The sequence below is a fragment of the Chlamydotis macqueenii genome, chromosome 5 (assembly GCF_036417535.1).
Source record: "Chlamydotis macqueenii isolate bChlMac1 chromosome 5, bChlMac1.mat, whole genome shotgun sequence".
In the NCBI taxonomy this organism is placed as follows: domain Eukaryota; kingdom Metazoa; phylum Chordata; class Aves; order Otidiformes; family Otididae; genus Chlamydotis; species Chlamydotis macqueenii.
In genome coordinates, this window is record NC_141560.1 from 51,613,330 (window position 1) to 51,625,332 (window position 12,003).

Sequence of the window (12,003 nt, forward strand, 5' to 3'; positions counted from 1 at the left end):
ATCGCGACGGGGCTTGCTCAGAGCCCCGCTTGGCCCGGGGGACGGAGATGGGCTTGTGCCGATACAAAGAGGGCAGGCAGCCGGCGAGCGGGGGAAGCGGTCGGCGGGCCCCGGCCAGTTGCGCGGAGGCGGTTGCGGTGGTAGCTGGCCCTCTCCCGCAGGAGCCTGGCCAGGGTGGGGTGGGGGGCACCGCTCCGGGACCCCATTAACCCGTCTCGATCAGGGTAAGCTTGGCGAGGGCGCGGAACGGAACAGAGAAGGAGGAGGAGGGATGGAGGAAGGCTGCGGGAGCCAGAGCGGGATCTGCCGCTCCGACTCCCTCGGGTGCCGGTTTAGAGGGGTCACCGAGGCTGCGGGCATCCGCGGCTGGGACAAAGCGGGGAGGGCGGCGGGGCGGGCAGGGAGCGATCGTCTGGGGGAGCCCGGCGGAGCCATTTCGCTTCCCCAGCGCGGCTGCCGCTCCCCCGTCCTCGGGGGAATTTCTCTCAGAAAGGCGGGGGGCGTGGGGGGGGGAGCCTCAGTGTTGTCTCCCCCCCACCTCGGCCAGGGTGAAGGGCAAGCGGAGGCAGGGGATATGAACTGGAGCAGCTTAAAAATGTGCCGAGCCTGGAATGACCTAGATTACCGAAGGGTTGAATCAAGATTCTTCCCCCTCCATCACTGCTTAAAATGGGAGCCTGCTAAAAGTGCTTGACAGGTTTTTGTGGCATGAAGCACATAACCCGGTGATGGTGTCATTAGTAATAAGTCGCTCCTGGAAATGACACATTTTGCTTTACTTAGAACGAGTAAGGCTGGTCCAAAGCAGGCACAGTCACCGGGGGAAAATCAAGCCCAGCAGCTCGGGGAGTGTGTCCGTGGCTGTGTGGGTGGAGGGCTTCCTTTCTGCCGCTTTTCCTTTTTTTTTTTTTTTTTTTTAAAGGACGTTTTCTACTCGTTGCGGGGAACGGGTGGGGGGTCTGGGACCAGCCTGCAAGGCCGACGGGGAGCTGGTACGAGTTAGGAAGCAGCAGATAGGGAGAGGCTGTTCGGGATGACCATTGGGGAAACGGGGAATTCACATGAATCCATAATGGGGCTGATTCATCGGCTTTCTCATCCCCACTGCTTGGGGAAAAAAAAAAAAAAAGGGAGCCAGCAGCGGGGTGATGAAATCTGGTGCCAAATAGAAGGGAGAGGGTGAAACCTGGGCTGGGGGAGAGCGCAGGGGCTGGGCCAGGGGTATTAGGCGAGCACCGGACATCTCTCTCAGATGCTCTGAGATGAGTGGAAGTAAAAGAGCATCAACCAGGAGAGGGCGAGATGGCCAGGCTGCGGAGCGCCGGGATTTCACCCAGGAGAGTGCGAAGGGCTTGCAAGCAAGTGAGATGCCCGCAGCAGGCATTGCTGGCAGGGCTGGGGAAAAGCTAAGGGGGCTGCGTTGCCAGGAGGGGAATAGTGAGGACAGAGGCAGGTGGAAAAACTCAGAAACGTCTCATGCAGCGGGAAGTGCTGACAAAGCCCTGGAGCTTCCCGGAGCGCAGTGAGTAAGGCAATCAGCAGCGTTTCATCACGCCGTCCGGCTTAGCTGCCGGCACCAACAGGCTCCCACCCAGCCGGAGAGCCAGGGAGACGGCGTTTTGCAAAGAGGGATTTTCCCAGCGGCTCTTGGAGTTGACATGTGGTGTGCCTGGCTCCTCAGCTCTCCTTCCTTCAATTCAGCCTGCCACAGAGATGCTTGGCTGAATGCTCAGGCTTACTGCTTTGCCAAGGTTGAGCACGATATGCAGGCGAGGGCTGGGGTTTTGCAGATCCCCCCAGCTTTCGTCATCTCCTGCCATGCCTCAGTTCAGCAAGGTGGTTTAACACTTGGGGACAGATGTGACACGGGAGCAGCGTGTCCCCAGGGGTCTTGGGTGATAGGGAGGGGGCATCCATGCACCATCCCGGCCACTGAGCCAGCACAGCAGTGGAGGAGCCGTGCTGGTGTGGCGGCTGCTCCGGCAGCAGCCGAGGCACGTGCTTGCTTGCATGCCCCGCTGCCCCTCGCCACGTGCCGCCCTGGCAGCAGCACTCAGCCACCGCAGGCGTTTTAATGAGAGCTGGGCAGAGCCCAGCTTCTTGCAGCCCCTTCAGCTGATGGGAGCTTTAGGGGGGCAGAGGGTCTGCAGTACAAGCACAGGTGCAAATCCCGCTGATGGGGCTGCGGTCTGCTGCAAAACCTCCAGCACCTGCATGGGGAACTGGTCTCTGATCAGTTCTGGTTGCTGCTCTTTAACACTCGTTATGAATGAGGGTGGGCTATAAACCACCTCTTTAATTTCCCCAGTAGGTCTCTTGTCAGCTCCTGGTGTGAGAGCTGGGATTGAGGAGGTGGAGCGGGGTGGCTTCTGTCCCAGGGAGGGTTTGCAGTTCTAGCTTCTCTGTTTTCCTTCTCCTTGCTGACATAGACTGATGGCACAGCAAGGTGACATGTCACTTCTTCTTCCCTGTTTCCTGCTGAGGGGCTCTGGGTTGGATGTGCTCCAGTGTGCACACGGGAGGCTGGCGAACAGGACATGTCCCTGCTACTCAGTGTGTCTCAGGGTGGAGGGGAGATGCATTTAAAAGGCTCTTGGGGCTGAGAGTGTTCAAAAGGCATGTGGCTCTCCCAAAGACCAGTTTTGGGGTGAGGCAGGTGCCAGGGCAGCCTTTTCATGGCTTCTTGCAGTTGACGGGGCAAAGCATCAAGGCCAGAGCTGTTGGGTTGTTTCAAGGGACTGTGAAGGACGTGAGTCCATGGGGCTGGAGATAAATAGGCAGTCTGCAGCCATCAGAGGGAGACCTGAGAGGGTTTTCAAGCCCTGTTGTTTCCCTGTCTTCACTTTATGCCTCCAGCCTAGGAAGATGGCCTTGGTGTGGGAAGGGACACAGGGAGCAGCAGGGAGCTGCTCAATGTGCCCCACAACTCCCTTTTATACCCAGCAGCATCTCCCCTAACGACCCATGCAGCTCAATGGATTGTAAATCCTCAAAGCTGTGGCTTACCACCAGGAGGAAAATGATGCCACACCATGTCTCTGTCCCTAGCCAGGACTTTGTCACCTTCTGTGTCACCCTCCCACCACTGCTGCCCTGCCTTGGCAGAGAGGGAAGCAGGGCAACTTGCAGGTGATGGGTGATGCCTGAGATGTTGTCAGTGTTGCAACGATAAGCTGGATGTCCCCAGAGACCACCTGAAGGTGACAGCCAAGACAGCAGAGGGTCCCAGCTCAACAGTTCAACGCCTCTCTCCTTTCACCTTCTGGTCTTCCATGCCCAGTGCCCCGGTGCTGGCACTGGGGCTTTTTGTTCATTTTGGTTATAGCCATCTCAGGGTCTTATGCAGCCGCTGGTGTGAAGAGAGACTGGCAAAGGGGCTCCTCACTGTGCAGATTGCTGCTCAAGGGGAAAAGTCGCAGGGCTCCCCAACAGTTGCAGCAGTGCTGGTACCACAGGGGCTTATTTAAGGATGCTACTGGCATCTCCCCACGGGCTGATGGATGGGCTCAGGAAGAATTTCTGGGGGCTGGCTGCCTTCCCTCTGTGGCATCTGTTCTCCCAACAAATCCTGTTTCACTGGGAGGTTGTCACAGATGTTCAGCTGGAAAATTTGCAGAGGGGAAGCCCTGGAAAAGACGGGGGTAAGGGAGAAGTTGTGGGGGTTTTCCCCCTCCTCTCTTTGCTGCCACGGGGCTGGTCTCGAGGCGTCTCTGGCAGGGCGCAGCAGGAGATGGAAAGGAGGGTCAGCACCCTGTGGGCAAAGCCCGGGATGGAGGAAGAAATGAGGTTTCAGTTGTTGCACTCTTCTGGCACCAACTTGCTGCAACCCTGTGTGCCTCAGTTTCCTTCTTTCCTCTGGGAGGGTGACAGCACTCCCTTGCCTCCCAAAAGTTGTATTTCTCTTCAGCTCCACCTTTAGCTGGACACTACTAAGGGTTTTTAGTCTCTGGGGGCATTGCTAAATGAACCCCCACCAAAGCTGGGGGTTGATTTTCATCCCCTCCCCCAGCCCTCGCAGAAACCTGCTTGATGCTTGTTCTTGGCTCCTCCCTCCTCCATCTTCAGCAGGAGCAGTGAAGGTGTCCCCACTTCTAGCCTTGTTCCCTGTGCCCAAACATCCCCTCTGCCCTCCTGGTCCCCACCTCTGCCTCAGGTAATTGCAGAAGGCAGGAAGACACTGGGTTTTCCAGGGAATGGTTTTGAGAGCCCTCAGGAGTGCCGGAGCCATGAGCAGTGCAGGGGGTTGTGCCGTGCAGGGACCAGCTCGTCCCCAGCAAGCCCTTGCCAGGCTCGAGGGGAGCATCAAGAAGAAACCAGAGATCCCCAGGCACCCACTCCACATCAGATATAAATCCCCCCTGAGCTGAATTCCCCGCGTACTAAAAGAAACAACACTCCCAGCACCGCACTGCAAAAAAAAAAAAAGAGGAAAGAAAGACCCAGTGCTGCCCTCACTTCTTGCCCCTTGGGACTCTGCTGCTCTCTCCCAGCAAAAGCTGGGATCCACAGCCCTGGGGTATGGAGGGGGGAAAGCCCAGGTATCGATTGGAGCCTAGCCAGGGACATTCACTGCCTTTGGGGTTGTTTTGAAGAGCTGCTTTGCTTTCTAAATATGAAAGGCATGCTAGAGCAGCCAGTGTAGGGTGGGGTGAGCCCCACTCTGAGGTTGGGGTGGCGCTGCGTACTTGGCCCCATCTCTAGGGTTTCCCCCAAGCCTGGGCTCTCCTCAGCAGCTGCAAGTATGGGGGAAATGAGGACAGGTGGGATGGGAGCATGCCCGGGCTCCCAGACACAGGGTTGAGACTTTACTTGGGACAAGCAGGGTGAGCTATGGGCATCATTTTGGGTACCAGCATCCTCCAGTTGCTGGCAGTGTGCTGGGGTAGGCACCACAGCCAAGGGTGCTGCTGCCACTCCCTGCACACATCCTGCCTGCTTCGCAGCCCCCTCTGCCCCTGCCTGGGCTTCCCCAGGCAGGGCTGGCAGAGGATCTGCTGCCGGGCAAATGCTGGTGAGGGTGAGCAAGGGGGAGAGAGTGGCGTGCCCTGACCTGCTTCAGCTATGAGATCACCCCGCGCTTCCAGCTTTTAGAGAGCGATACATAGCTGTACACGGTCTCAGGCGGCTCTTTGGTATGAGTGAGGGTGAGAGTTTGGGGATCAGAATAGGCACTGATCCCCTGGGCTGCGCTTGCATGCACCCTGCTCCCCAAAACTGCCAGGTTCCTTTGTAAAAATTCTCATGTTGTTTTGCGTGAGTCCAGGGGTCAGAACTGTTCCCCACTTGACCCTGTGTGCCGCAGGCTTCCCTGGGGGCAGCTGAAGGAAACTTTTCCCACAGGGTTTCTGCTCGAGCATCCCCCAGGCAGCAGCAGCATGTACTCAAGCTTGGGGCAAAGCAGGGAGATCGCACATGTCCACGCAGGACTCTGGCCAGTGATTTACACTCCTTGGCAATGTGGACGCAGCCCAGGGATGAGCAGTAACTGGAGCTGTGCTGCACCTGCGCTGGGCCTCCTGCTTTCGCTCTGATTTAATGTCCCAGTTGAGAGGTGATGTCATTTCAGAGGGAGCCAGAGAAAAGGAAGTGCTGGAGAAGATAAGGTGCTTTAACTCTACCCCTCCCGGCTTGGTCGAGTTTTGAAGCTGGGAGCTGTTAGCTACCAGGCAGAAAAACATGAGAGGAGAGGAAAGAGGTGAGTTGGAGAACACTTTCCTCTTGGGGCAGTGGAAGCTGACACCAGGAACTCCTGAGATGGAGGGTGATGAAGGACCTTGGATGTTCCCAGGTGGTGGGAGTATAATTTTGTGTGCTGCGCTGGCTTCTTCGTCACCTTCACCTCCCAAACATGTGGGGTGGGTTGTCTGCAGCACCTACCAGTGCCTGGATGCCACACCAGCAGCCAGGAGGTCCACGTGCTCCAGGAGGGTTAGCAGAAATGCTGGCAAGGTGCTGGAGAAGGTAAATTGAAAATGTGCCAAGGCTGCCCTGTTTCTGAAGGGGAACAAGACTGAATGGAAAAGTCATTACCAAAGGTTCAGTAAAAGGTCTTGTTTAGCTGTGGAGATAGACCAGGGATTCCCATGGTGCTGAATCCAGATGTGAACTTTCAGAGGGATCTTGTGAAGGTATCCTGGTCCCTCTGACAGTCAAAGTTGTCTCTACCCTTTGGGTGATGTCAAGCTGCATCTGCTCATTCACATGGCTGGGGAAACCTCAAGGGAGACTGATTGGGCTGATATGACCCAAGGTCTTCTCTGTTGCACCAAGCTGCTGCCCAGATGCCCTCAGCTGGAGGGGAGTGAGGTTGGGCCATCGCTAGCCAGACCCAGCTCTGCCCTGGAGAACAGGATTGGTGAGTGAGAGCAAATCGAGATTACTAGTGGCCTGATGCAACCACACAAAATGTGCAACAGCACTAGGGATTTTCCAGTTCCCCAAGTTGCCCACCATGTAGGCAGGGCAATGCTTGCTGCTCTGCTCAAGTCAGTGCTCTTGCTGCTTAAGCTGAGGACTGGCTTTCAGGTAGGCTCATTCACATTTAGACTATGGTTTTGACCGTGCCAGACACCATGGTGATAGCTCTGGCTGTGAGATATCATCTACTGCGGCCCCAGCTAGGGGTTTTCTCTCGAGGTGCTCAAGCTGGGTATGACTGCCCAGCATCTTGAATGTGGTAAATTGGGCACTGCTTGCTGTCACATTCAGTAAGGTCAGAATGTGAAAAATGGCAATGGCCTGCAGGTACCGATGTGCTGGTCCAGTCTGATATGATGGAAATCATGGGCTCAGCGGGGCTGGGCAGAGGGGGCATCTCTTAGAAACTGCAATGTGTAAGTATAGCTGTTGCGACAAGGTTTGGGCTGACCTCACCCAACCTGGGGAGCTTTGCGCCTTGGTGGGCTTGCATGTCGTCATCCTGCCCTAGAGGGTTTTGCTATCAAAAAGTGACCCTGATTGTCCTCAGAGTGGTAGGCAGCCAAGAGAAGGAATTTATCTTGTTGTTTGAATAAAGATGCAAAGAGGAGGAGAGCGTGTGAGATGCCTAACGTGTGCATTAATATCCAGCTGTGGCAGGGAAAATCGGAGCTGGATCTCCATTCCGTTCTTGCTGTGCATGGCACAGTCATCGCAACCTGTCTGCACTGGTTACCAATGGCTGGTGGCTATGTGCTCCTCAAAGCTCTTTTCTCAGTGTTGCAGGGTTATCACCACTTTGTCTCCAGCCCAGGCCTTGGGGTGCCAGGTACCAGTCGTCTCAGCCTTGGTGCTACGAGCTCAGTGTCTCCATTTTCTCCGCAGGAGGCTTTGCCACCTTCTCGTCCTGCTTCCCGGGGCTCTGCGAGGGGAAGCCAGCTGCCATCCTGCCGATGAGCATCTCCCAGCCATGCTTGCCCGTGGCCAACGTTGGCCCCACACGCATCCTGCCACATCTCTACCTGGGCTCCCAGAAAGATGTCCTAAACAAGGTACGACCCTGTCAAGGGGACACATCTGCCCTGTCCCGTCTGGGACCCCAGCCACGCAGAGGGGTGAGGGCATTAAGGACTCCTCTCCTGCCTGGTGGGAGGACCAAGTGAGGTCAGTCTGACCCTACCAGAAGGCTGAAGGCAGGGAGTACATAGGCAGAGTCCAGCAGAACTGCGGAGGGTGGTCGCAGGATGTTGCTGTCTTGTATTGATGAGCTTTGGGGTGGTCAAACTCTTCCCACGTGGCCGTAGCAAACTCAGGGGCAGGAGGAGCACGGAGGGGAAAACACCTGGGCTTGGAGGGGGAGTTACCCCACAGCTGGGGGGAGATGTGAAACAAGAGCCAGCTGTTGGCCTCGCCCGCCAGGCTGCCAGATAACACATTTCAGCAACCTTGCGATTCCTTTGGGAGCCAGAGAGAGTGGGAGCAAGCTGGGATATTCAGCCATGGTGGGATGGGGATGGGCAGCTCTGGCCAGGGGTAGGGGCTTGTTCAGGAGGCCCAAAAATGAGCAAAGTTTTGCTATGGGGAGAGGGGAGAAAAGAGGGACAGTGTCCTTTTAAAGATGCTGGAAGGGCTATGCTGTGATGTCATGCCAGGGAAGGAATTTTGTTTAAAGGAAAAATAACGGCGAGAAGAAAGAAGAGGAATTGCAGTTAAAATGCTGCCGGGCGCCTGCCTACCGCAGGCAAGAGGGAGCCAGCCGGCATCCTCACCCAGGGCAGGCGAGGGGGGAGAGGGACCATGACGCTGGAGGGGGATTGGAGACAGAAAGGAGGGAGAGAGAAATTATATACAGGGAGTAGAAGGAAATGAAAGAGAAAAATGCCAAGAATGTGAGCCCGGGAGCTGAGCTGGCTCCACCAAGCCGAGGCCAGGCTCTGCAGAGCCTGCTGGGGTAGGCAGGAACCGGTCACTGGAGAGCCAGGGCCCAAATCCTGGTGCGGTCTCCTGAGGAGCCAATGTCAAGCAGGGAAATTGATGGTTTCCTTCCCTCCCTGCCTCCTCAGAGGGTTTTGTTCATCTTTTGGAGCTGTGTTTTCTGCCATCCTCGTGATGTGGCCATAAGATGCTGTATTCGTAGGCAGCAGAGCGGGGTCAAGTGCGGAGGCAGTGCATGGGCAATGCTTCTCTTCTGCAGCACGTTGCAAAGGAGAGATCTCACATGACAGCTCTACGTGCTCTGACTTGTGGAAGGATTCTTTTATCTCCATATTTTCTCCTCCCATTTTATTCTGTATCTTTTGTGGAATAGTGCAGACCAGGCACTGAGACTCGGTAGCTGGCACAGATGTTTCCTTATTTTTTATAAGCAACCTGCCCCTAGTTGTAAAGGTGATACCTAATCTGATGGGATGAGGAAAGAGACAGGGGTCAGACGAGCCACAAATTTGGTGTCAGCACCACATAAAGGTGAAGGTGGCTGTAGCCCTGGGAGGGAAGGAATGGAGGTTGGTGTGGATGCAGCAGTACGCACCCAGCAAGCCAGTTCCCTGACAGGTGGCCCATGGGTTGAATCTCACTTTCTCATTGCAGTTTTTCATCTGACCCTATTTACCTAAGGTTTCCCTTGTGCCATCACATTTTGTTGAGTCAGAAATATGGGCAGTGATGGTGATCGTTGAGTGGTCAAAGCAGAAAAGTCACAGAAAACAAGTGCAGGTTCACTCCAGCATCAGACAGAGGGAAGAGATGGTTTCCTTTGCCACCTGCCTGTGTCCCGACACAGGAACCTATGTTCACAGTGAAGAACTGTGAGCAACTAAGAGATCTGTGAGAACTCCTGATGTGTTTCTAAGGGGTGCAGGAGCAAAGACATGAGTTGACGTTGGTTAACATAGTGTGCTACCAATGACCTGACCCACTCTCTTGGTGAGATGCATCCTCTCTCCCTTGGCTGATACTTTCAAAGCTTTCAGCCAGAGTTTTCACTGATTTTCTTTCTTGTATTGTCCTTTTCCTGTCATACTGGGATTCTTGGATTTTCCCCTCTGGGACCCTCTTCCAGGTGTCTTTGGTCTTCCTTACTTCTACTTGGACTAAAGTAAATATCTGCTGAGGGTCAAACCTGTGACATCTAAATTGACACAACCTTCTCAGCTGGTCTCTGCTGTACTACCATCAACTAGGTCAACGCAGCAGTGGGAGACCCACAGGAGAAATCATTGGGGTGGGAAAAGGCAGGGAGTGCATGGCATGGCAGATCTTCAGCAGTCGGTGCTGGCTGAACTCAGCTGATTGTTCAGTTGCTTCTTTCCCACCAGGACTTGATGACGCAGAATGGGATAAGCTATGTCCTCAATGCCAGCAACTCCTGTCCCAAGCCAGACTTCATCTGTGATAGTCACTTCATGCGCATTCCTGTCAATGACAACTACTGTGAGAAGCTGCTTCCCTGGCTGGACAAGTCCATTGAATTCATTGGTAAGCTTTTGTTACAATGGTTGCAGACCCACCAGTTCTCAGCCTTCAAAACCTGAACTCTTCTGTCCTCCATGGTCTTACTCCCAGCAACCCTTGTCCTTTCACACAAAAGGACTGAGGGTTGAGCAGGGAGTCTAGAGTCATTTTACTCACATCTCCGACCACTTCAATGCTTTTCTCTGTTTCCTCTCCTGTGCTCCAGATAAGGCCAAGGTGTCCAGCTGCCAGGTGATTGTGCACTGCTTGGCCGGGATCTCCCGGTCGGCCACCATTGCCATTGCCTACATCATGAAGACTATGGGTATGTCGTCAGATGATGCTTACAGGTGAGTTTTCCCCAGAGGGCGGGGAAGGGTTACACCAGTATGTTTCACGTCAGGGAAGGAAAGCAGGCTGAGCCCAGAAGGAGAGGGTTGGTGAAACCAAACCAAACCTCCCTTCATAAAGTGCATGCAACAAGGAATGGTTGGGAGCGGTAATATGGAAGGGGGGAGGCAGTCTCAGCTCTACCTCTGGGGCATCCTGGGGCCCCGTAATTCCCCAAGACTCCTTTCTTTGGAGGGTCTTGTCGGAAAGTCCTGGATGATGCCTTTTCTCCCCAAAGAGGCTGAGGGAGTAGGTTCACCCCTACTGAGGGTCCCTGCTGAAGGACCAAGCACCAACTGGGGCTGTCTGTGCCTCTTGACAGGTTCGTTAAGGACCGTCGCCCATCCATCTCTCCCAACTTCAACTTCCTGGGCCAGCTCCTGGAGTACGAGAGGAGCCTGAAGCTCCTCAAGGCCCTGAAGTCAAAGGGCGACCGGGGCGAGGGGGATGCCCAGCAGGACTCGGCAGAGGCGGCTGAGGGCAGCCGGCACCCCCCACCACCTACCTCAGAGAAAGCCGAGGAGGTGCCAAGAGGCACCGGCTCGGTGTCCCCCCACAGCGACCCTGAGCGGCAAGGTGGGACCCCGAAGGTCCTGTCACCTACCACCCTGCAGCAGGGGCTCAATGGCTTGCACCTCTCCTCCGAGCGCATCCAGGACACCAACCGCCTGAAACGCTCCTTCTCCCTGGACATCAAGTCTGCCTACTCACCCGGCCTACGACAGGACCCTCCTGGACCCCCTGGCCCTGGGGACACCCCCAAACTTTGCAAGCTGGACAGCCCCTCGGGCCCTGGCGGCCTCGGCCCCTTCTCCCCAGGAGCGGACAGCCCCGATCGGCTGAGCGGGCCTGACCTCTTGCTGGAGGCCAAGGTGAGGCAGCGGCGGAAGCACCGGCACCCGGCGGGCTCGCCGGCCCACGGCCTCAGCCTCAACGTTAATGGGGCCTGCACCGTACGCAAAAGCCCCAGCGCCGAGGACGGGCTGCCACCACGGCTCGGCCAGACAGCTGCCGCTCCCAGCACCACCACCACCACCGCCACCTGGAATGGGGTGCACCTGGAGTCCCCCAGCACCCCATCCGGCGAGGCCGGTTGGTACTTCGGCAAGGACTCCAGCAGCGCCAGTGGTAGCGGCGGGAACCTGTTTGCCGGCACCGGCCCGTATCCACCGCCATTTGGCTGTGGCGGGGTGGCGGGCAGCTGTGAGATCAGACTGAGGGACAAGGCGCGGGCTGAGCCACGGGACGGGCGGCACAGCTGGCACGAGGAGGCTGGCGCCGAAAAGCAGTTCAAGCGGAGGAGCTGCCAGATGGAGTTCGAGGAGACCATGTCTGAGGGCAGGGCCCGGGAAGAGCTGGGCAAAATCGGCAAACAGTCCAGCTTTTCGGGCAGCATGGAGATCATTGAGGTGTCCTGACACCCAACCAGAGCACCTGGAGAGCGGGGACAGCGATGGGGTGGGGGGATATTTAAGCTGGGGGGAGAGGGGAGGGGAGGGGTGGGAGGTGGCGGGGTTGCAGAGGTGGAGTATTTATACCTGTGCGTGCATTTTTGGGAGCACACGCGCTAAAACCGAAGCAAAAGCGAATGAGTCTTTCCAGAGTCAGGAAACATAACGGTGGATGCTTAATGTCCCTCCTGCACCTGCCCTAATCCTTCCCCCGCATCTCTGGGGGTTCCCAGCCCCCAGAGATCCACGCTCAAAATTTGGGCATAAAATTCGAGCAGGAAGGGGCAGGGGT

The 12,003-nt window shown here is 56.2% G+C and overlaps 1 protein-coding gene across 2 annotated transcripts in view; it reads left to right on the forward strand.

Moving 5' to 3' along the window:
- The window catches only part of DUSP8 (dual specificity phosphatase 8), a 42,922-nt gene extending 31,221 nt beyond the window's left edge, over nt 1–11,701 (forward strand). For both annotated transcript variants that reach the window (XM_086748998.1, XM_086748999.1), the window contains 4 exons: nt 7,303–7,469; nt 9,735–9,894; nt 10,097–10,220; nt 10,583–11,701. In XM_086748998.1, the coding sequence (XP_086605124.1) occupies nt 7,303–7,469; nt 9,735–9,894; nt 10,097–10,220; nt 10,583–11,678 (1,547 nt within the window). In that variant the 3' untranslated portion in view covers nt 11,679–11,701. The remainder of the gene's footprint in view (nt 1–7,302; nt 7,470–9,734; nt 9,895–10,096; nt 10,221–10,582) is intronic.
- Nucleotides 11,702–12,003: the final 302 nt, after the last annotated feature.